The sequence below is a fragment of the Ictalurus punctatus genome, chromosome 28 (assembly GCF_001660625.3).
Source record: "Ictalurus punctatus breed USDA103 chromosome 28, Coco_2.0, whole genome shotgun sequence".
Taxonomy (NCBI): domain Eukaryota; kingdom Metazoa; phylum Chordata; class Actinopteri; order Siluriformes; family Ictaluridae; genus Ictalurus; species Ictalurus punctatus.
Window position 1 is genome coordinate 9316315 of NC_030443.2, and position 25287 is coordinate 9341601.

The following is a 25287-nucleotide window of genomic DNA, read 5'->3' on the forward strand; positions in this document are numbered from 1 at the left end:
TAATTTTCCAAAGAGAATGGGTGTCATATAATGAATATACAATAACTACTACACTAAATTTTTGTTCACTTTATTTAAGCATATCTAATTAGGAGTAATACGTATGTATATTTAACTACTCTAACATAGTGTCATCTATGAGATTTATTTCAATTTGTCTAACACAAATTAGTTTCATGGGGGGCGCCATTTGCGCATGGGCGAGACAAGCTCAGACACCGTGCTCACAGTGTGACCGCTATTTTCTCATGCTGTCTCTAAGGGACTGATGCGGCTGATGGTCTTGCTGTTGGATATTCATTGTTGGTAAGTATTCGATTGTAGTTAAGCATTGACCTTGCTGTCAAAGAATGTGTATATCATAATGTTGAGCGAAATATCCAACAGCGCTGAGAGAATTAAGAGGTGAATTGTTCCAAGCCTCCCTTTGCTTAAATTCAGGCTCACTCAAAGTGCAAATTAGCATTGTCAGTGAGTACTCGGTTCAACTTTTGAAGTTTGCTATCCCAGGGGACAAATGTTAGTAATACAGATTGATTTCTGGCTAGCAAGATGTCAGAGTCTAAGGGAGTATGCCTCGTATTTTGTTCCAGCACCTTTTTCCAACTTGTAAAACTAGCTAGCTGGACAGCCACTTGGCTCATCAACCTCCGTGCCGCACACTTCAGCTTAGCCAGTTCTGTGGTATTCTCGCCAGTTTATACAGTAACCTTGCAAACCCAACATATTAAAATTTAACACGTTAGTTGTTAAAGTGATTGATCTGTCTCTTCTGTGAAATTTTGTGTAATTCATTTTTCATTTATTTTCTATATGTATTATGGGGGAGTATATGTAATATGTATCATGTTGTGCTGTTCACTAAATGCATGCATAGTAATGCACAAAAACATACTGGTGCTAAACGTTAGTAATATACCTGCAGTTGTGTTTGTGCCCAGTGTGATACCTTTTACTGTATAGTACACCAGTTAACATACATTTGAATAAAAGAACAAATTTCATTGAAGGAGGCTGAAATTCAACAGAATAACATGATAAACCAAATCTAACTGTAGTTTTTTTTAATGATCTTCAACATGCACAAGCACAATAAAGTTGTTAATCACTAAATAAATATTAAAGGTGTTCAAAAACAGTTGAATACAACATAAAATATATTAAAAACAGATAAACACACATAAAAGGCAAAAGAATATATGTTGTGTTTTTCTCCCTATTCCAATCCCCGGCTTAATATTGATCCGACAATGGTACCAAATAAACCTTTTAAATTCGTTTGAAATCAGTTTAATTATTTGTGAGAAGTGTAAAGTGTGTCATATTAAGTGAATATAGAGTTGGGGAAAATAGAACCATGTAAACAAAATCATCTGTTTTCATATGAGTGTTCAAATGCACTTTGGAAGTCTATAAACTTTCAAGTACTTGTTCCCACTTATAATATAAATCATCTCTTTCACAGTTTGATGAATGTCACCATGTGAATGTGACAACTTCCTAGTGATAGTAAGTCATATCTGATCAAATAATCTGATTTACTTATTTGTTAAATATGGTATCTAATAATACTTTTTTATTTTCTTTTTAGGATTGTGAATGTGGCAGTGTAAAGAATGCAACTAGCTAGATGGTATTTGTTGCTGCAGCATTTTAGACAGTGTGTTTTAGGGGCAGTTATCGCTATCCATGTCCATACACAGATTGCCCATGCACGTTTAATACATAGAAAAATCATTAGGCCATACATCTACAGTGGTGCTTGAAAGTGAACCCTTAAGAATTTTCTATATTTCTGAATAAATATGACCTAAAACATCATCAGATTTTCACACAAGTCCTAAAAGTAGATAAAGAGAACCCAATTAAACAAATGAAACAAAAATATTATACTTGGTCATTTATTTATTGAGGAAAATGATCCAATATTACATATATGTGAGTGGCAAAAGTATGTGAACCTTTGCTTTCAGTATATGGTGTGACCCCCTTGTGCTGCAATAACTGAACTAAGTGTTTCGGGTAACTGATAAGACCTGCACATTGGCTTGGAGGAATTTTAGCCCATTCCTCAGTACAGAACAGCTTCAACTGTGGGATGTTGGTGGGTTTCCTCACATGAATTGCTTGCTTCAGGTCCTTCCACAACATTTCTATTGGATTAAGGTCAGGACTTTGTCTTGGCCATTCCAGAACATTAACTTTATTCTTCTTTAACCATTATTTGGTAGAACGACTTGTGTGTTTAACATATTTTGCTACATGACAAACTTTCTCTTGTGATTCAGATCATGGACAGATGTACTGACATTTTCCTTTGTAATTCACTGGTATAATTCAGAATTCATTGTTTCATCGATCAGTATGTTTACATGGACAACAATAATCCAATATTAACCAGATTAAGACAATACTGTGATTAAGAAAGTACCATGTAAACAGGTTTTTTATTACCTTAATCCGATTAAAGTCATACTCGAAGTAAACTCTAATCGAATTAAGCCGTGGACCATGATACTACCACCACCATGTTTCATAGATTAGATAAGGTTCTTATGCTGAAATGCAGTATTTTCCCTTCTCCAAACATAATGACTGTCATTTAAATAAAAAATTATATTTTGGTCTATCTATCCACAAAACACTATTCTAGTACCCTTCTGGCTTGTCCATGTGATCTTTAGCAAACTGCAGAAGGGAAGCAGTGTTCTTTTTGGAGAGCAGTGTCTTTCTCCTTACAACCCTGCCATGCACACCATTGTTTTTCAGTGTTCTCCTGATGGTGGACTCAAGAACCATCTCAGACTTTGATAGATCCCTCTTTATTAAATAAATTATCATTGCATTGACTGAAAACACCTGACTCTAATTTCACCTTTAAATTAACTGCTAATCTGTGGTTCACATACTTTTGCCACTCACAGATATATAATATAGGATCATTTTCCTCAATAAATAAATGACCAAGTATAATATTTTTGTCTCATTTGTTTAATTCGGTTCTCTTTGTCTACTTTTAGAACTTGTGTGGAAATCTGAAGATGTTTTAGGTAATATTTATGCAGAAATTTATAAAATTCTAAAGGCTTCACAAACTTTCAAGCACTACTGTATTTGTTAAATTTTATTCTTGATGGTGAAGTTTATCTTGTTTTTGTATTATTAGTGATGGTCAAGTTACTTCAACTTTGGCTTTCCACTGACTGTTCATGTGTCGTTCATACAGAGAAATGCAAATTTCAAGACCAAAATTTATTTATTTATTTATTTATATATATATATATATATATATATATATATATATATATATATATATATATATATATATATATATATATATATATATATATATATATATATATATAAAAATGTGTGCTTTCACTGTCACAATTACTAGCTTGTATGGTTAAATACTTTCATAGTTTAAATACAATAAGTCACCAACAAACAGCAAATGCTTATGTAGCATATTGACTTTTTTCTTTCTCCCTTTTCTGATATTATGGTTGTTTGACAGTTTGCAAATTGTATACCTGTTTTATACATGTTTTTATGCGTTTTATATAAAAACATCTGAACCAAGTTCTGTCTCTTATCTCTATATAGGGGGAATAAAATTAGAAGGATTCCTACTTAATATATTTTCCAATTAAATGTTTTAGTTTGATAAGCATAAAGTGTGTAACTTTATAAATGTATCCATTTCATTTAAACTGTATTTGATCAAATTAAGTTGGCCCAACTCAATTTCATCTTATTGCATGAATCAGTTTTTTTTATTATTTGGGGCTATACATATTTATTGGATGGAAATCCTGCCCTCAATTAAATCATGTTCATCCAACTTGTTTTTTTGTGTTTTTTTTTTTTTTGGGGGGGGTGGGGGTGTTCTTTTTTTAGTGTACCCGGCCATAGCCCTGCTCCTTATGTATGGACATGGATATATTTAGATACCACTGATTGTGGAAGTTGGAATGTATTAACTGATATGTTAACTAAAAGTCATATTAGGCATGTTAGTTTAGAAATATGAAACAGATCTAGGATATCTAGAATTTATTTTTTTCTATTGTGAATAGAGCTAATGTTAAAGAAGTTTCATGATGCTAATTAAGTGGAATTTGGATGTCATTTTGAAAAATGTTTAACAACTTTACATTACTTCACAAAATTATCGGTTGTCTAAAAACTTGATTTATTCTCCAAATTCTATTGCATTTTGTTGATACATCGGGTGCTCAGCTCCTCAAGGTAGGAGTGGAAAGATAGTTAAAATATTTACAAAAATAGCTTGTCAGTCATAATTCAGTATGTGTGTAAGGTACACCCTGCAGCCCATGTGTCTGATCATCCAGATATGGTCGTCAAAATGGTGGAAATTTTGACATAAGCATTTTGTTTAACAACCAGATGGCCGGCAGGGTCCTCATAAAATAAAAAAAAAAACAAAAAAAACTTGTATATAAAGAGCCATGCTCGAATTACATTTAGATTTGTGCTGTTAAAAGCTACTGACCCATTATCAGTTAATAAATAATAATGTATGGTCAGGGTCATGCTCAAAGTTTTCTGTGCATTTGTTTGGTGAGGACTTCCATCTGATTTCATTGAGTCAGATTATAGGTAATATGTAACTATGTATGGCCTATACATAGCTAGTATTTGCATGAATTATTTGATGAAATTTGTTTTCATATAAAACATATTCATTCACGATTTTATTATGTAAACCAAAGTACCATACAGGCCACTAACTTGGTGTATATACACCGTAATAATATACTGTAGGTCTAATGTGACTTGAATTATATTTAAACTAGTTGCAGTCCATAGATTGAGTGCTCACTGTGCTCAAACAAGCAAATGTCCCAATAAACATAATATAATGTCTTGGCAGACAACTCAAGTGCCAAGTGACAAAATTTAACTACACTTTTTGATTTATGGAGTTATTTTTGGATCCAGCTTTAAGCTTGGTAATATCCTGACCCCTGCTGGTCAATGCAATATTTTGCCATGTGCCAGACCGCGTGGTTGCAAAGCTGTTAATCAGATGTTAGGATCAGTATCAGTATAGGGTGCCTTCAGGATTGTATAACAAATGGTTGACTTTCAGATAAAGTTAGCAAAGTACTGAATTGTTCAATGACCTCATACTCTTTCACAAACATATTTTAATATTGGAAAACTGTATTAAGTAACAGAAAATTTTACCATGGCGGGTTGACATGTTAAGCTTGAACACATCCAGTTACAAATACAGCATGACGAAAATTAGGGAAATAAGTGTATATACTTAACTGTGTAAAGTTATCACTCCAGCAAAATACAAATATGGTGGTGGTGATATTACTGATGTCAAAGAGCAGGAGCTTAAAAGAGGCACTATACAATAATCAGCAGGTATGTTTTTGATAATGTGATGATAAAGCTGCAAATCAATTTTTATTTAATATATATAGTTGGCATTAATAGTTACTGATATAAAGAGGCACAAGGATAACAAATAATTACTGATTTTGTAAGTAGTCCTGTACAAGTAAGAGTGAAGAGTTAACTGTAACTTTATAAGTGCATGGAAATGTATATAATTCTGAACTGCACAATAGTTATTGTTGTCACCTACATAGAAACAGCTAAATCAACAACTTCTGATAAAATTTACTTATGAAAGAAAACTCCTAAGAAAAAAAGTGAATGCACTCTGTTGGCGGTGAAAAAAGTAAAAGAAATAGAATTCACACACTGAAACTTACAATATTAAACATTTACAAGCAGTAAATGTCGTGTATATACTTGACAAACCTAATGTTTTTCCTTCATCTGTATTGGGATAACAGTTTCTGTGGGACATCTGTTGGAAGAAATGCCAACAGGTACCTCAACCAAGAGAACCCCTTCTGGAGAAAGCAAAGAGCTCATCTTTTGCAAATCAATTTCTGGAGGCAGCCTGTAACATGAAAAGCAAGATAATCAATTTTCTCTATGAATCTTCATAGAGCTCACATTATTTTCTCTGTCAGGATTATAGCTAATCCTTTTTTTTTTTTTTTAGCAAAAAAAACAAACAAAAAAAACAAACATCCCCTTCTTCAGGAGACTGCATTTTAAAGATAATTTAGCAAAATCAAAATAAGCTTTACAGATCTTTATTGGAAAGGGTTTAAACAATGTTTTTCATGCTTGTTCAATGAACCATAAACAATTATTGCACCGCACCTGCGGAACAGTCCTTAAGACACAAACAGTTTACAGGCGGTAGGCAATTAAGGTCACAGTTACAATAACTTAGCACACTAAAGAGACCATTCTACAGTCTCTGAAAAACACCAGAAGAAAGATGCCTCGGGTTCCTGCTCACCTGCGTGAACATGCCATAGGCCTGTTGCAGGGAGGCATGAGGACTGCAGATGTGGCCAGAACAATAAACTGCAATGTCTAATGTAAGATGCCTAAGACAGTGCTACAGGGAGACAGGAAGGACAGCTGATCATCCTTATAGTGGAAAATTACATGTAACCATGTGTCGTCCCCTCAGACATGATTGAGAACTTGTAAATGCCTTTGTGAAGAGTGGAGTAACATCTCACAGCAAGAAGTGACAAATCTGGTGCAGTCCATGAGGATGAGATGCACTGTAGTACTTAAAGCAGCTGATGGCCACACCAGACTATTACTTTTGATATTGACCCCCCCCCCTTGTTCAGGGACTCATTATTCCATTTCTGTTCATCAAATGTCTGTGAAACTTGTTCAGTATATGTCAGTTGTTTAACCTTTTTCATGTTAATACAAATATTGAGACATGTTAAGAAAGTTGCTGGAAATAAAAGCAGTTGAATGTGAGGAGAGTTCTTTTTTTGCTGAGTACTTATAATATTATATAAACACTTACTTGTACTTCCTTGTAAAACTCCTGGAAATGGTCCCATGGTCATAGTGTCTTTCCTCATGTTTACCTTTGAATAAAAATTTCAGTATTAAATCCCTATCCTGAACTATTCTAAGCACTGAAGACAATTTGTTGAACAGTCCATTTGCAAACATTCTTTAAAAGCTACACAAAGCCTTTCTTGAAAAGGTGAAGAGCACATGACATACCTGTTATTTCTAAGTAGCCCTTGCTTATTTTGACACAAAGTTCCTTTGGACAAAAATGGCTGACATCTAAAGAGATTCTCCACATCTTATTGTCACATTTCACACGTGAAAATTGTTGTCCATCTCTGGATGAAGATGAGACTTCTGGACAAACAGAAGTTACCAAAGGAAATGATAGAAATCCAGGCCAAGAAGAGGTTTCCAGTGTTCTCCTGACTGTGTTCAACCAGCTACCATCATCTGGTTCAAGTACAAAAGGTGCTCCCATGCACCAATCTGAAATACTTGACTTCGGCCAGTCCCGGAGAGTATCCCAGCTAGCGTTCCGATTGAATAAAGGACGAGACATTTTTTAAATCAGACAAATCTATTAGTCAGATTTTACAATACAGCTAGATCTACAGCAGAAAGATAATGTAATGCTTTTTGTAGGATCACCTCCTTGTATAAACTTTTTTCCATAACATGCTCATTTTATACTGTGGCTGCCTGTTTTGCCCGGGCAAACACTGCCCCAAACATCAACAAAAGGGTGAGGTAAAGTTTTCACTATGACGCTACAGTCTGACATACCCACAGCGACGCAATCCTCCCCGCATTAATAGCTCTGAAGGGATAATGGCAAATTCTTGGCAGATGACAATAAGTACACTGGTGATGGTGTTCTCTCAATAGCCTCTGTAATCTAGTCACATCTCAGTGCTCTTAACTCACTGTGGTAACTGCATGCTTCCCTAGCTGGCTGGAAACAGTATGTACCCTTCATCAGTGAAGGGATTCATTTCCCTTGTAAACAACATTAAGAGCCAAACACAGGCTGCATAGAAAATGCTAAAGATGCCAGTACACAATTCAGCACCACTTTCAGTTTTTAACTGAAATTTGCAATTCATAGTGGAATTGTGTTTATAGTAAAACTTTATAAAAAAAAAAATTAAATCTTAAATTTAAATGTTAATTCAAATATTAGTATATTTATTGCAATATAGTACACTGTAAAAAGGGGTTTTAAATTAAGATGGGAAAACCATTGAGTGGTGGGATGGCATTGATTAAATTTCTATAAAAAGCAGCTCTGACAGTCCCAACTGCAAAGCACAGGATTATATTAATGCACTTATTCAAATATGATGACAGCTCATAAGCTTGGATCATAGTCCAAGATAAGATTTTTCTTCAAATGCTGTTTTGACAACTGTTGAGGTATTAAAGTTGTTTTATTGCAAGACAACTGCAAGATGTTTAATGTGTGGAAGGATTCACCAGTATATAGTGAGTGAATTAAAAAAAATAAATAAAAACAAAACCCTCCAACAGTAGTTCATGACATGACAGTGCAGACTTTGGCCATTTTAATGTCAAGAAAGATGGACTGATGAGGCTATGAGTGTTTATAGCAGCTTTAACAGAAGTGATGAAAAGGAACCCGTTTTGCATGTTAAATTTCAGCTTGTATTTACATTAAATATTTTTTGGAATAAGTGAGCAATTTCTTTAAGATAAATAATAAAACCCTTTTCATTGACAAGCATGTTGTACAAGAGTAAAAATAATAGGAAAAGCCTTTTTTAAAAAAAAGCTGTTGTATTATTTGTATGTAAATGTATTGTTTTGTTACAGCATGCCCAGATATTTTATTCCTTACTTATTATTTGGCCATTATAAAAACAGACCTAGAACAAATGCATTTCACACAAAAAAAGGCAGTCATTTTGAAAAGCAGATGGGCTGAAACGGTCATTGTGTAACCATTTTAATAACCCGACATTAAAAGTAAAGCACTTACTAAAAATACTTTTTGAATTTTCAAAAGAAGAGAAAAGACAGGCATCATTTCATGCTTACTTTAATTTCAGACAAAACAGCATCTTGCATCCAGTAAGTATTTGAAATTTCTCAACATAAGATCTATGCCAATTTACCCAACTCCTTCTCATCACCTCAGTCATTTTCATTTCCCACAATTTGTATTTTCTTCAAGCGATTGTAATGCTGGGAAATGGATCCAGTCAATTTAATGAGAGAAACCAACCTGAGATCAGATACAAGAGAGAAAAGGGGAAAAAAATAAAAAATAAAAAGTGTGGACAGTGGAGCAGACACTGCTGCAGATGGTTTCCCACTTTCTGTATAAAGAAGGAAGGGGGGGGGGGGGGGGAGACAGACAAAAAAAAAAAAAAAAAAAAAAAAAAAAGAGATCAACACCACGGGTGAAAATCACACCAAAACTAATCTTCAGTGACTTTGTAAACCTCAAAAAGAACCCAACATCTCCATTATATGGCCAAAATAGTTCAACAGCCCATTCCAGATTTAGACCACCTTTGCCCTTATAAACACCACACTTCTGGGAAGGCTGTTCACTAGATTTTAGTGTGGCCGTGGGGATTTACCCATTCAGACACGAGAGCATTAGATCAGTCACTGCTGTCAGGTGACGAAGCTTGGGGTGCAGTCAGCATTCCTGAAAGTGTTCAGTGGGGTTGAGGTCAGGCTCTGTGCAGGCCACCGGAGCTTTCACACTTGGATTTTGGCAACCCTGGTCATTTTGGACCTGGCTTCATGCCTTTGTATGCTACAGCATACAAAAACATCCTATCAAGTTGTGTGCTTCCAACTTTGTCAACAGTTGGGGCAGGTCTACATATGGGTGTGATTGTCAGGTTTCCAAACTTATGGCCATAGTGTATATACACATTCATATATACAGTTCAACTGAAGCAGTTCATTGACCAAGATAGCATGAACATTTTCTATACAAGTCTAAGGTTTTTGGTAAAAAAAAAAAAAAAAAAAAAAATGTCCGAGATAAGCATATTAAAGAATATACAGCACACCGGTATTCTGAAGTAACATGCAGACTTCAACACCTCCTGAGCTTCTCAAAATGGCAGGCAACTTTTGGCTTATTGTTTTACTCTCCCAACACTTAACATGAGTTACATACCTGAACAGTGCAGGATTTGAGAAAGGTTAGGCAAAAGGATTTCCTCCAAAGGGGTCTACAAAAGTATCAGCTTTTGCAGTGGTCTGTGTAGCTGGACCACCCTGCAAAGGAAAGATGACAATATTACATAGCCCCTCGAGGAAGTGTCTTGTTAAAAGGAAGTCAGCAGTACATTCAACAAAATTGATCGTTAAAACATTACCTTTAAAATGTTAAAATTTAGGTCTGGTTAATCCTGGCCAAATGTGAACACATTTATACCAATTGTCCAGATCTATTTAAATTACATCTGTTGCTTATCACTTAAATGAGATTTGCTTATTTGACATAGTACTGTATCCATTTACTGTATTTGTAGGTGGTGCTAAAAAGCTGCTTCCAAAAGTGTCATCAAAAAGATTGGCAGCTGGTAAAGGATCTGGGCCTGATGGGGTTGGAGCTGAATTAGGAGTGAAAGCAGCATCCAGGAACACTCCTGCCAAGGATGGGGTCAAGCTTTGAGCCTGAGCTGGGGCAGTAGTTGTAGAGGCATGCTGAAGAGCAGGTTTAGGAGGCTCTGGGAGGGGAGAAAAAAAAAAAAAAAAAAAAAAAAAAACCCACATTAAGTGTAGTTCTGTTTTTTGTTTGTTTTTTTTAAAACTATAAGCAAGTCAAATTATGTCCAGGTTATTACCAATCGATGTTGCAGAGAGCTGGCTAATGTCGAAGTCATCATGGTCAGCTGCTTCCTGGGCTAAACCAACTTTGTTGGAAAAGTACTGCTCAAATGTGCCATTGGTGTTTGGGCCTGACAGGGAGACACTTCCAGGTTTTGCAATCTGGAAGTTTTTGAACATATCCTTCCCAGTTTTCTGTTCCTTCCCACCAAGGGGGTCCAAAGCTGTGAAAGCATTTTTAACAGCAGGTACCTCTTCTTTTGCAGGAGGTGGCCGGCGAGGCAGTGGAGGGACCCCTGAAGATGCCTGCACTGTAATTCCTCCAGGAAGAGTCATCATGGGAGGAATTGCATTGGGCTGAAAGGGGTTGGACACAGTGCCAGATTGGGGCCAGGCACTCATGGCTGCTGTGGTTGCTTGTTTTCCCCAAGCTTGAGTGGCAGCTGGAGTGGCAAAAGAGGGCATCTGCTGTCCCCACTGAGGTACTGGTGTTCCCCCAAACACACAAGGCTGGGGAAGAGAATTTAAAGGTGCACCTTGGACTGGTACTTGGGGGCCAGAGCCCTGCTGAGGAAACAGTGACAGGACTGGTTGGCCCCACGGACCTGTTGTAAGAGCTTGAGGAACAGATGGTGGTCCCAATGACATTGACGCTAAAATGCAGGAAGGGAACAATGTTTAAAATAAAGTCCTGAATAAATATGAAATATTTTATGTACTACATCACTACCACCACAATGGCAATATTTATACAGATGATAAACAGTGGCTCTTTTTTGGTGTGGATGGCATTTTGATAGCATAGTTTAGGTCCACTTGTCCCCTTAGAGGAAAAGTCACTGCAAATCAAAACAAAGTTACACCTGCCACAAAAAAAAAAAAAAAAAAAAAAGGTCACATGCAAAATGTAAGTATACCCCTACAGTTATCACACCTTCAAATACATAAAATTAGAATCAGGTGTTCAGGATTGGGTGCTGGTGATTGGAACCTGCAAGAACTAAAAGAACATCGCATAGAATAGTGGTCAAATATTCCAGTAAGCCGATGTTGGAAACTGGTGGACAATTATGCAAAATGCCTAAAAGTTATTTCAGCTAAAGGGGGCAAATATTAGCTTCTGAGGCCAAGGGTGTACTTATATGTTCCACAGAAGAATTTCACCTCAGTTGATATTTGTTGAATAAATGATAAACCTTGTGGTTTTGTTCAAGAATCACATTTATTAATAGGCACTGTTTCAAAGATGATCAAATGTTTGCTGTCCAAATGCATCAAAAAAGCTTTCCCCCCCAATTTGTTCACATAACCATATTCTGACAGATCACAAAACATTTCTATCCTGAGAAGAGTGATCATAATGTCCCCATGTACAGAGCACAAGGGCATACTGAATGATTTACACCATTTTCATGCTCATTAAATCACATGCTACAGCCTTCACAGTCAACAGAAGTATTTAGCGATTTAGAACCAATGTGTTAGAGAGCACTCTCCATTACCAACATTTAAACACCAGCTGGCTAAATATCTTTTGGAAGAATTGTGTTCAGTCCTTCAGTACAATTACAGGGACTCCACGTCAAGGCACACTGAAGCTGTTCTGGCAGTTTGCACAGACTAAACACCTTACGAAGTAGCAGTGTTTTATCCATTTAATGTCAAAGATGCATGTACCAAGCTTCAGTTCAGAATGTAAATAAAAGTTCTTTAACTCCACTGCAATTATTTCTTCTGGCTGGAATTCCATAAAGATCTCAAGCGAACAAATCTCACTTCAGTACCAAGTGTGATAATACACTGATATTATGAAATTGAGTAACTTACAGTAGAGTGCGAGTTGCAATAATTTCCTTAGAAATGATTCATCCAATGAGTTTGTTATATAGTATTAATCAAGTCTAGTGGTTGTTGTGGATGTATGCATACTTCTATAGCACCATCTTAAATTTGTTTGTTTAATTGATAATGAGAATTAACAGTATAAAACAATTTAAGACCAATCTGAAGGTCAAACTTTTGTTCTTGATACTTTGTACCCTAGTGTCATTACTATAGTAAAGTGCCACATGCATTCAGAAAATGAAAAACATCTGGTTAGACTAACAACTAAAGAACTAGAACTTGTCACTAACCAAGAGTGGTTGTAGGGTTGAACAGATCTGCTGGAATAGAAGAGCTGGATTGAGCTGTATGTGGACCCTCTCCCTGAGCTGGCGATCCAAATATATTGGCCCCAAACATTTCATTTTCAGGAGACTACGGAGGGAGCAAAGTATCACACACGTTACACTGGTATTTCAACTGCAGCAAAAAAAAAAAAAAAAAAAAAAAAAAAAAAAATTTCCATACAAATGTTTGTAGAAAAGAACCTCACACCCCATTACTGAAGCATTCAGAGCACAGTTCCACATTTAAAGCCAAATTAGGTTTATATGTACACAGACAGCACATTCAAATTAGGTATATTAATACACTCAACTGTGGCCATCAACAAGCTCTTTAACAAGCATTATAGAGTATTTCAATGTTTCAACCCCCTTATGTAGAAGCATATGAGTGTCTCTCTCCTGGAAAAGGGTACAAGGGCCCAAATTACACTGGGCACCATAGGTGCACACATTCACTCATTTACACCAAGGGACAATTTAGTGTATCCAAGCTACCTACTTGCCCGTTTTTGTGACGTGGGAGAAAAATTAAGGAGGAAAGACCTTCAGACATGGGGGAAATATGCAAAATACTGTACAGACACTAATCCAAGCTCAGGACCAAAAGTGTGACAGCAATGCTAGCTGCTCCTTCAAGCATTGTACATTTTATTTAAATTAAAAACCCATGCAGGAATAGTAGGAAAAGGAGCCTCCATCTCCAAAATAAAGCTTATTAATGACCACAGATTAGCATGTAAAAGACATTCCCACCTTCCTGGTTTTTGAAGTCAACTGCACCCTCTACAAAAAGCACTGTGAAACACCACCCATCACCAAACACCATTACACGTTAATTTATAGTGCACAAAAAAAAAAAAAAAAAAAAAAAAAAAAAAAAAAACAAAATTCACCTTCTGTCTCCTCTGTACACGACCACATTTAGAGCTTGGTGGTGGGGGACAAAGGGCCATCAACCCGCCATTTTGCACAATAGGTGGCATGGTTTCATGTTTACAGAGGGGTGGAGATTGAAACATAGGAAGCAAAGAGTTGCTGAGACCATTACACAGTGGAGAACAAGTTTGGGGCAGATGGGGGCTTGTTTGATTAAGTATGCTGGAAAAAGAAGGGGTCTGACTTTTTCCATTCATCTCCATTAAAGGAAACTCAAGTGGTTGATTGATGCCCTTCTTTGGATACTGACCATCAGTTAGTCCATTAAAAACATGACTGCTGGATGCAGGGTCACAACTTAAGCTGTTTTGTCCAACTTGTTCTTCCTGACTGCCTCTTGAAAGGACTGTTGCACAATTGGACAACAGGGGTGAAGCAGTAGAAGTGCCAAACTGGCCACCAAGTGGAGCAAAGGGATCATTATTGAAAGGGACTGGACTAGGACTGAAAACTATATCTAGTGAGGAAAAGAAAGGGGCATCACTGGGTGTGTTGCAAGGAACTGTCGGATAGGAAATGAAAGGATTGCTTTTAAGGTGGTTCTGATTGGCATCGATCACAGAAGCAAGTTCCAGCAACAAAACACTGTCCTGCCAAGTTTGAATTAGGAAAGAAGAATCAGAAAATATAAGATGAGGCAAGAGAATGGAGGGAGGAGGAGACAAAAAAAAAAAAAAAAAAAAAAAAAAAAAAAGTACAGGAGAAGAAAGAAAATTGGTTAGTCCATGTTTTAGTAATTGCTTAGGTAAAATCAGATGGGTTGTCCAGTGATACTGCTGCATCATACAGAAAGTAATAACTATTTGACTTCAAATATCCTTTGTGAAATAGGCCACTTTGCAGTCCTGGCCTATCTTAAGGTTTCCTTTTTGAGAGCTTCCGTTTAAGTATACAGTATATTCATACCTGACCTTTAATTTATAAATCTGGCATATTTCAGAGTTCTAAAAACTGAATGACAACATGCCATGAATGTAGAGCAAATCTACTTCTGAAGCACAATAGCAAGTAATAAAAACAGTTTTCCCCTACCATAGGAAGTCTTCAGTGCATCACCCAAGTGTTTTTGTGGACTACCTTATGTCAAATGAACGTAAAAAGGCATTTTGGTGACATATCGGACGGAACGTAAAAACAGCAGTGAGCTCTATGCACTGACAACAACCCAGGAGAGGTTATCAGATCTCAAATGGAAAGGTAAGCTGGCAACAGGAATGACCTGCCAATCAACAGTCAGTGATTGGATGAATGAATGTGTGATTAATCTGGGGCAGATGTTCATTGCCAAGCTAATAAAACAGCAGATTGGATACAAGTCATGAGCAACTGAGTCATGGAGCATTGGAAGAAGGTACACTAGGCCTATGAATCATTTTCTTTTTACCTCACGTGGAAGGCTGTGTGCACATGCATCGGTTACCTGGGGAAAAGGTGCCAAGATGCAGTGCGCAATGTTCTGCTGGGAAATCTTGTGTTCTGGAATTCTTGTGGATGTTACTTTGACACATACCACCTAAACATTCTTACAGACCAAGCACACCCCTTTTTGGCAGGGACCTCTTTCAGCAGAATGCTGCACCCTGCAAGAAATTGTTCAGGAATGGTTTGAGGACTATGAAAGTTCTGGGTGTTGATTTTGCCTCCAAACTCCTCAGCTCTCAATCTGATTGAGCATCTGTGGGATGTGCTGGACAAACAAGTCCAATCCATGGAGGACCCACCCAACAACTTGGACTTAAAAGGACCTGCTGCTAAGGTCTTGGCACTGTAGGGGCAGTGGTGGTGACTTGGTTGTTAAGGCTCTGGTTACTGATCGGACAGTTAGGGGGTTCAAGCCCCAGCACTAACAAGCTGCCACTGCTGGGCCCCTGAGCAAGGCCCTTAACCCTATCTGCTCCAGGGGTGCTGCATCATGGCTGACCCTGTGCTCCGACACCAGTTTCTTGACATGCTGGGGTATGCAAAGAAAAGAATTTCACTGTGCATGTGTGACCAATAAATACTCATACCACACCTTTCGAGTCCATACTTCGATGGGTCAGAGCCGTTATGCCAGCACAATGCACAACATTAGGCGGGTGGTTATGGCTGATTGGTGTATATATAAACTTAATCATTTAAAAATGCATATTTTTAATGGGCAAGTTTCTTGAGTCTGCTTATTTGATTTACAGATCATGAAAAAGGTGGCCATTGATGGACCTCAGCCTGGGGTGCTGCGCTACAAAAGATTCACAAGATTTTACAGAGCTAACAAAACTAGGAAAGTGAAGTGTTCTGTGATGGACTGATCTTTGCAATTTAAATAAATCAAGAAATGCTCAGTCCCCTTTAGGTCTTTTGGTTGCGTTTTCAAAATAATGACATGCATTTCAACATGTTTATTATTCCCCATGTGTACAAGTTGAAGTAATACATATTTTCATTAAATCTCAAACATGTTTTTGGTGAAATTAGCAGACTTTGGACTAGAAGTGTTGCAGCTTTCTTTCACAAATATTGATGGGATAATTGTTCAAGAACAATGTGGGGGGGCAAAAAAAAAAAAAAAAAAAAAAAAAAAACACTTTAAATAACTTCAACCCCACCCACAACCCCCAAGGACTCAGACAGCACCCAAGCCCCCTGAAAACCTAGGAAAACCCCTGAATGAGTTTTCAAATGCTTCATTACATCACTACATGCTTATTTGTGTTGAAAGATGGTGGAATAACAGAACTTCTTGAAAGATAAGCTTTAACTGTCACCTTTGTTTAATATGCAGCTTTGCATTACACCTGCTGATTATACAATAATCAAGAAAAGATTTACCCATGTAATTTGTCCAAGTATCCTGATCACAAAAATGTAAGCAAAAGGAAAACACAAGAACAACCTCAAACATTGTACATAGATGTGAAGTGAAACCGTAGATTCAGTTAAGAGCATATTGTGGATACACCTTTAGTGAGTATGAATGAGGAATAGCTATGCATTACCGTGGGAGAGTTGATATCTGGGGGTGTGGACATATCTCCAAAAAGGTCCGTCTGTTCCACATTCTGTATGCAGAGAGACAATCAATACTTTTAGTCAGCCTCATACTTTTTAAAACAGACATTGTGGAGTATTTATTTATTCTGAGTAAAGTTCATTGTTTATTAATTTTAGAAATCTTACTTCTACTGCCTCTACCTGACCATCCAGACTGAGCAATGCATCACTTCCATTCTTTAAAGAGAGGAGTTATAGCCTGTCAAATACCAGTGTATTGAAATTATTGGAACCACTTAGAAGTGTAGAATACCTACCTCAACAATGGTACTGGTACCATCCTGAAGAAAGGAAAGAAAGAAAGATTAATTCCCCAATTTCTCCATCTAGGGATTAATAAAGTATTATTTTAAAGTTTTTAAAGAGAAAACGATACAGAAGAATGCATTTTAATTAAAAACAATTTTTGCAAAAAGCACTAGAGTGCAATATAACCCCATTTTTCAAGTGTAACATTTTGAAGCCAACCTTATTTTACTGTTCAGGCTACATTCTTAAAATGGACCTCACTCAGAAGAAAAAGTATGTGAAAACTATAAGAAGTAAAAAAACTAGTAAAAAAACTAAAGCAGCCAGCAAGTTCAGCCACATGAGACAAGCAGCTTTGCCAAGCAATTAAAGTCTCTGGATTGTGTTGACATGCAAGATGGCCACTAGTTTAACATAGCAACAAGCTACTGTAGGGGATATAAACAGCTAAAGATTAAACAGTTGTTTGTCCATGTGTTTTCATTTTATGCTGCAGAGACATTTTGAAATTCAAGGACAAAGCTAAATCAAATGGGTAACCTGAACGTAAAAGGAAAAAGAGCCAGTGCTATTTAAATGTTCAAATTGATACTATATGGATATTAATTTATGTTTACATTATTTACAATGAAAAATGACACAGTAAGTGATTGGCAGAGAAGATATTCATCCTCAATTTGCACACACATGTATAAAAATACACACAGCTGCCAAGTTCTGCTCTACAACAAAGTGGGTAGAGGGAACTAAAGGAAAAGGAAAAGGAACCCCCCCCCCCCCACACACTCTTGGAATTTAGGCTGACCTAAGCTTAAAAAAAAAAAAAACAAAAAAGGTTCAGATATGCCAATATGAGATTAACATTGTGTTATATTTGGGTATTAACACCATTAAATAAACGCTTCAGCTGCAACACACATTCCCTGCCAGGTTCTAGAAGCTGTGTTACCTTCTGTGTAGCTTCAGTTTCTTTCTTCCTTGTGTTGAAGATCACCTGGAATAGATCCTTCAGATCCATGACCAGTGGTTGTGCCTGAAGCATTGAAGAAAAGCAGCAAGAGATGCATCTAGTGTTTTAATAAAACTACAGGAAGGTGTAATTTGGAGACTTAAATTGTTTATTCCTTGACTAAATTGTAGGCGAAAAGCTGCAGATAAGTTTGTTTTCCCACAGGAGTCACTAGAATAAAGTTGCTAATAAGTAAGGGAAGCTTATAGCCACAAGTTTAGCATCACCTCAAGACAATTTGTATATACACACACAGATCAGCCATAACATTAAAGCCACCTGCATAATATTGAGTAGGTCATTTATGCCACCAAAACAGCTCTGACCCATCAAGGCATGGACTCAAGACATCTGAAGTTGCGCTGTGGTATCTCGTACCAAGATGTTAGCAGCAGATCCTTTAAGTCCTGCAAATTGTGAGGCGGGGCCTCCATGTATCGGACTTCTGTCCAGCACATCCCACAAGGCCTCAATCTGAGGCCAAGTCAACACCTTCAACAAATTTTGCAGTGCGGCAGGGTGCATTATCCTGCTGAAGTAGGCAACAGCCATTAGGGAATACCGTTTCCATGAAGGGGTGTAATTGGTCTGAAAGTGTTTAAAACAGCATTTAGGTGGGTGGTACATGTCAAAGTAACATCCACATGAATGCCAGGAACCAAGGTTTCTCTCACTCTCCCCTATAGTGCATTCTGGTTCCATCACTTCCCCAAGCAAGCAACGCATACACAGCCAGCAAGCCACATGATACAAAAGAAAATGCGATTCATCAGAGCAGGCCACTTTGTACCATGGTACAGTTCCGATGCTCACATGCCCATGGCACATGCTTTCAGTGGTGGACCGGGGTCAGCATGGGCATTCTGAACGTTCTACAGCTACACAGCAAGCTGCCATGCACTGCGTGTTCTGAAACCTCTCAGCCAGCATTAAGCCTTCAATTCCCATACACGATGAGCCATGGGTGCCCATGACCCTGTCACCAGTTCACCATTTGTCCTTCCTTGGACCACTTTTGGTAGGTACCAAATACTGCATACCAGGAACACCCCGTAGGATCTGCAATTTTAGAGATGATCTGACCCAGTCATCAAGCAAATCACAATTTGGCCCTCATCAAATTTGCTCAGATCCTTACACTTGCCAATTCTTGCTTCCAAAACATCAATTCAAGAACTGATGTCATTTTCTGCCTAATATATCCCACCCCATTTACAGGTGTAATGAGAATCAAGGTTATTCACTTCACCTCAGTAGTTGTGACATTATGGCTGATGTATTAAAAAAAAAAATTTTAAATAAAAAATGGGAACACAGCATTTTAACTTTGGTACAAATGGAGGCTGATGCTAGCATTTGGGAAAATGTGATTTCTGCTCCAAGCCAAGAATGTCATACAAGTTTAAAAACCCACATAAGCAATTCCATTTGAGTTTATAAAAGCCAAATGTAGTTTGTGGCAAATGTGCCATTTGATATACTGCTAAACTGGCAGCTAAAAGCTTCCTTTAGCTTTAATATCCTTCTAGTGCTGGTGCAAAACTAAAACCCAAACACAATTTAGGAAATTGGGACTGTGTACATTTAGTTTGCCCAAACTTTTGTTTTAAGGTCACATTCCACTACAGAGATTGAACAAATCCAAAAAAATAAAATAAAATAGGTCATGCAACAGCTTATGGGCCATCAAACCTGCTGAGTTGTCTTGATAGCAAAGAACTGATGTTGGCCCTCTGCCCCACACACATATCCAAACGCCCGATTATCTGTGACGTCACGAGCAATGAAGGAGATCTTATTGACTGTATGCTCATGTTCAATCACCTGCAGAAAGAACAAAAAAATAAATTTAAAAAACCCTCAGCAACAGGAGCAGTCACAAAAACAGTTGTGGATATTAGGAACAACTCAGTGACAAAACTCCATTGTGCTTCTTACCCCAGTCTTTTCATCAGTTATCTTAATTCCCTCTAGAGAGATGTTCACCCAAATTCTTTGCTTGTGTTTGCCTTGGGAACGAGCAGCTACAGCCATGCCCTACACACACAGAACACCCCAAACAGTCTCAGAAACCAATGCCACAGAAATTCTACATACAACAATTACACAAATACACTTAATTAACTGAAAGGTTAAAGAGGTCCATATGTACTATGCTGATATGGAAAGCAAAGTTGCTGGCTTTGGGATGCCAAGTCTCAATTCTAGATCTGTAAATTATAGGGCTAGAATTTTAGGTCAGCCATTTTGGACCTGTACCTTCAGTTTCATCATGGAGTCCTGACTCATTTTGTCCCCTCTGGCTTCAGGCACATCATCAATGCCAATCAGTTTGGCCTTGTATCTAACACCATCACCTTGAAACCTGGCCAGCAGGTACTCATCAGTCTTCTCTGGAGCTGAGGAGAGAAAGATCAATGGGAAAATCTTTAACAATGCATAGTGAGTGAAAAAAAACAAACATTTAGGGTGAGAAGACAGTCACCCAGATGAGTGCCTAGATTCCACAGAGCACTTTGTAAAACTGAATATTAAGAGACTCCTGCATGAGATATTAAAAGAAACAAAGCTAAGTGTACCTCTCTTCTTCTCTCTTGAGAAAAATTTGCTTGCGGTTGGTGTTGAAGCTGCGGTTGTGGCCGTAGGGTTCTCAGTTACCACTGTGCTGGTTTCATTGACCACAGCTGGCAGTGTAGGCTCAGCAGTGGGTCCTACAGGGGCCACAGGCACAGGCTGTACTTCTGTTGACATGGTAGGGGCACCTCAGGGTAAGGAAAAAAGAAAAAAAAAAAAAAAGCACAAGGCTCCTCAAAACAAAGGAACACATGCAGTTAAACCACACATCTACAGCACTGGGCCTAGAAGAAAGTTAATTATAGTAGTGTATGTAGTTATGTGAACAGAGGACGGTGTTGAATAATTTGACGATTTAATAAAAAAAAAAAAAAAAAAACCCCAACCACACCCCACACACTACAGCACTTAGCAATGGGACTTGTAAGTGTGAGCATGAAATCAGGCAGTTCATGCTCTTATTTCTAGAGTCAGCAAGAAAAGGTTTCCTGCTTTTTTTGGCAAAGGAAGAAGAAAAAAAAAAAATCCCATGTGATTCAAAGAATAGATGTGTGGAAAAGCTGACAAAGTCTCTTCCTGTTTAACCCCTTATAAACAGTAAAATTACAACCACCTTCCACAGAAGTTCAACAAACACATCACAGAGCCTTTTAATACCACTTTGACCAGTACTGATAAAAATAGATTTTAGATAGGAGCCAGGTGAATATTAAGTCATGAATCTTTAAATGCCCTCTATTGATTTAAAAAAAATAGAATGTTTCACAATTTCCAGCTACAATGGAATAATAAGTTAAATTCTAGTCAGTTAAGCCTCAACAATTCATGTAAGGACTAGAAATCTAACACATGTAATATGTACAGTACATCTACACAAACATGTAACCAACTTTATAACTGTTAGAAGGGGGGGGGGGGGGGGGGGGGCATTTAAGACCTACCTTTAGATGATGTGCTTGGCTGTTCAGTGTATTGAGAAGTGTTAAGAATTTCATGGTCAAAGGTTGTCCATGGTCAAAGGTTGGCCAATTAAATCCAGTTAATCTTATTCCAACTACTTGCCTTCCGATTCTCAGCCTCATCAAAATCAGTCTATTGACAGTCACTAGCTGATAAGTTAATTTGCATTTACATTCGTCAGTATCTTCCTGATAGACTACTACAGTACATTGGGCTATGAATTGTCCAGGGATAATGACTTTGTACACAAATACTAGCACATTGCATGTGATGCATGTACTTCAACTGATCATTAAAGGCAACATAAGGAGTAAGCAATAGCAGGTGAACACGTATACACAGGTCCATAAAATAACCTGATCATGTCTAAATCTTGTGATGTTTATTTGCTGTGGCTTTTACATTAACCCAGGCTTCTGCTCCATCACATGAGCACCACCATTCATCAGTGTCACACTAACTAGGGAACTCATGTTAACATTAAGTTCAGAAGGAAATAGCAGGGCACTTTCTATTAGCTTTATTCAATCAGAACATTGTTATTGATCTCCCCAATAACTTGTATACCAAACATTACGACAAAACATGTTCCCTGACAGAGCTATTCCAGCCACACACACACTGCAAGTACATACAAAAATTTCATAGGTCAGGCACAATAACAAACTTAAATATGTACCTCAGTACATATTTATTTTTCCATTATACATTAAAAGTAGCAACATGATTAACTCAGTAGAGCAAAAAGAAATTCTTGCAGTACACTGGAAAGCCTAAAATTTAGGTCAAAATAAGCATCAGGTTACAACCTTAGGTGCTACTTCAATACTCCTGTAAAGTACATACACTTGCTAACATCAGTTGTTGATTAATCTGATGGCAAGTAGCAACCATAGCTAAAATATTACATGTTCTTCAGTGTGGACTGAGTCCATCAGAGAGGTTACATATTACATGGTTAGACATAGTATCTTTAGATAGCAAGCAGCCAATTAATAACCACATTTATGAAATACAAACTGCTCTAAATCACAATAGCTATACATTTCTAACAAATAAAATCAAGAACCATTTTAACAATGTAACTATTAGAATGCATAACATTTGCTTATCCACATATGTCCAAGTCTCATTTTAGTATTTTAATATTATGCAAACAGTGGGTGCTGGTAGCAAAGTTATACATAACGTACAGGCTTTGCATTTATTGCACTGCACTTTTTACCAGAACTTTAGTTTGGACACTTGCTTTACTATTGTACTTTAGCCTGAATGGTATGCTCAACATTTTATCCCACTACAATCATGCACAGTATATTGATACACAATAATTCATTTGTTTAACCAGTTGACAGCACAGTAAAGATCTGAGCATAGCCTGCTTGGCTCATCATTCTGGCTGTTCAGTAACAAAGATGAACAATGTGTACCAGTTCAGTTCCATTAAATTGCAGCAGTCAGCAAAAGTTTAAGTGTTCATAAAACACCACCCCACAGTTCTGAATCAGCAGGCTAAACAGAAATGTTTACCCAAGAATGTTACATGTTAACAGATTTACCAATGCTGAAATTGCTGCTGCCGCCATCAATTTTAAAAATTATAAGCATACAAGGTGTTTTAGAAGTATAGATAATGTAGTGGAGATCACAAATGCTTCAAAACAGAAGAAATACATGTTACTGAAGACCACAGCATACTTTTAGAGCCAATAATACAGAAAAGCCAGTGTGAATAACTCAAAGCCACTTGTTACATCACCACTGCAAGTAGACAAAAACAACTCAAATGAAAAACTATTAAAAGATAATACATGGACAAGTGGAATGAAAATCTACAAAACAAAAGGGAGAAACACTCATTAAAAACAGTATGGTAAAAGTTTATGAGGGCAAATTAGACTCAATATCAGCAGTCCTGAAGAAAGGTGGCTCGTGTAGAGTAAGCTGCCTGAGAACACCAGCACAATAAACTTAGATTTCCAAAAATATTCCATTCAATTTTTTATTTTTTAAATACGATGGGAGATAGGAAGGTGATCGTTTGACATTAAATATGATTACAGGCTATTTGTGTGAGCCAACAGACCGGATTAGTTAACTTTAAAGTTTCCAGGTATAAACTTGATCATACAGGATACTACTGTGGAGGATATTGTAATATTCTCCATTGCGCAGCGGTTTCTATTACACTGTCCCCAATTCTTACTCCTTAACTCCATGTGCACCGCATTTTCTCTTCAGTAACACCTTCAGGGGGTGTTAATGAGCTACTGAGTGAAGTCAGCTGTAGTTTATCAGGAAGACACTAAATGTGAAGTAAAACCAGCATGTTAGAAATACCCGGAGGAAATTAGTAATGAATTAATGAAACCTTGAATTCAGGCGAGCAAAAAACAAGAACAAAAAGAAATGACTTTGGTTTAAATGTAGGAGTCCTTAAGCACTCTGGACCCCTTTAAAATCACTCATGTTGAACTGTGGCATTGCAGAAGTTTAGGACATACCTGACACATGATACGTCCAACATTTAACAAAACTCAATTTAACGCTTATAAAATAATAAACGGTTACAAGAAGGTAGCAGAGATGCCGCAACACCATTTACCTGTTGAGTTTTAGGCGTTTCCGACTTCCATATAACACTGATGATAATGGATGGCTGCTACACAAACCCAGATGGAATAATTACTGGTTTGCGACCCAGAAAACGGCCACCTTCCACAGATCAGGACACCTTGCCCAACTAACCCACACCTCCAGATGCACTGATTTGAAGACTCGACGCCTCCCCCCACAGGTGTCGTACTTATAGGGCTGCAATAGGGCTAGTTGTTTGGTTGCCAGATTTGGATTGAATGCATCAGATCTATAACAAATTAATCGACAGAAATTTGTTCCTGGAAAAAAAAAAAAAAGCTTTCTATGATCAATTTTAAACCATGAGAAATTCTATAAATAACGAGTACAAGCAGTCTAAATGATAGGCTATCAACGAGCTCAAGGACACCTTTTAGTCGTTTTATGTAAGTAGACTACACGATATTGTACAATCATACCACGTCCTTATTAAGTCCCACAATGCACTGCAACATTACGTCCAAATCTGTGCTAATGTACAAATAATGTACCCCACAGAATACCCATAATGTAGTTGTTTTAATGTGTACCTATATTTTCATAAATATGTTTATTCTTAAGGATCAAAAACCTCAGCATAAGTTAAGTTTTGGAGATTTCTCAGCTTATTAATTATTGTTGTTAGTCTAAAGAATATAAAAACATAATGCATGCAATTCAGTTTGTTCGTGGTGGGTGAAAAAATTTTCTCTTCTTCTATCTGTGTGCTGTCCATCCTTCCTATCCTTCCTGTCCAGTTTCTGCTGATATGCTTACTACACATCCTAGTTGTCAGGGGAGGGGTCAGGAAATGCCAGGAAGGGTAAAGAGAATATTAAAGAGGAAAATATCGTATTATATAGGATTTAGTCAAAATTCATGATTATTGTGAGAGTAGGTCTCTATTAAAATTTAACCATGGGGATTTAAACTATAAGATAAAAGGAAATAGAAATAGCAATACCTTTTGTGTGGTTGTTAGTTATACAGAAATTGATTTTTGATTGAATTGTGAAACTGGGTTTTGTTATGGAT

At 37.3% G+C, this 25287-nt stretch overlaps 2 protein-coding genes and 1 long non-coding RNA gene across 6 annotated transcripts; 1 reads left to right on the forward strand and 2 right to left on the reverse strand.

Annotated features, from left to right (window-relative positions):
* On the forward strand, positions 1-11187 carry LOC108259717 (uncharacterized). Its single transcript, XR_006981302.2, has 2 exons — positions 1-306; positions 10971-11187. It is a non-coding gene; the product is annotated as an uncharacterized LOC108259717 (long non-coding RNA).
* Positions 3377-8809, reverse strand: hspb15 (heat shock protein, alpha-crystallin-related, b15). The gene is made up of 3 exons (XM_017460486.3): positions 7102-8809; positions 6896-6959; positions 3377-5950 (listed from the first exon to the last, which is right to left on the reverse strand). Exons 1-3 carry the CDS (start codon positions 7448-7450, stop codon positions 5806-5808), a joined length of 558 nt encoding a protein of 185 aa, XP_017315975.1. The 5' UTR covers positions 7451-8809; the 3' UTR covers positions 3377-5805.
* dab2 (DAB adaptor protein 2) lies at positions 8932-25287 on the reverse strand. Of its 4 annotated transcripts, none has more exons than XM_047151815.2 (15): positions 24242-25287; positions 20682-20843; positions 20362-20501; positions 20041-20139; positions 19795-19926; positions 18043-18126; positions 17102-17125; positions 16971-17021; positions 16790-16852; positions 13769-14401; positions 12840-12963; positions 10722-11357; positions 10396-10604; positions 10049-10149; positions 8932-9227 (listed from the first exon to the last, which is right to left on the reverse strand). In XM_047151815.2, the coding sequence occupies exons 3-14, from the start codon at positions 20389-20391 to the stop codon at positions 10075-10077; spliced, it is 2160 nt and encodes a 719-aa protein (XP_047007771.1). In that variant the 5' UTR covers positions 20392-20501; positions 20682-20843; positions 24242-25287; the 3' UTR covers positions 8932-9227; positions 10049-10074. The 4 variants fall into 4 exon arrangements, with proteins under 4 accessions (XP_047007771.1, XP_017315973.1, XP_017315972.1 ...); XM_017460484.3 differs by having other exon boundaries at positions 8932-9133; positions 20682-20864; positions 24242-25276; XM_017460483.3 differs by having other exon boundaries at positions 20682-20864; positions 24242-25273.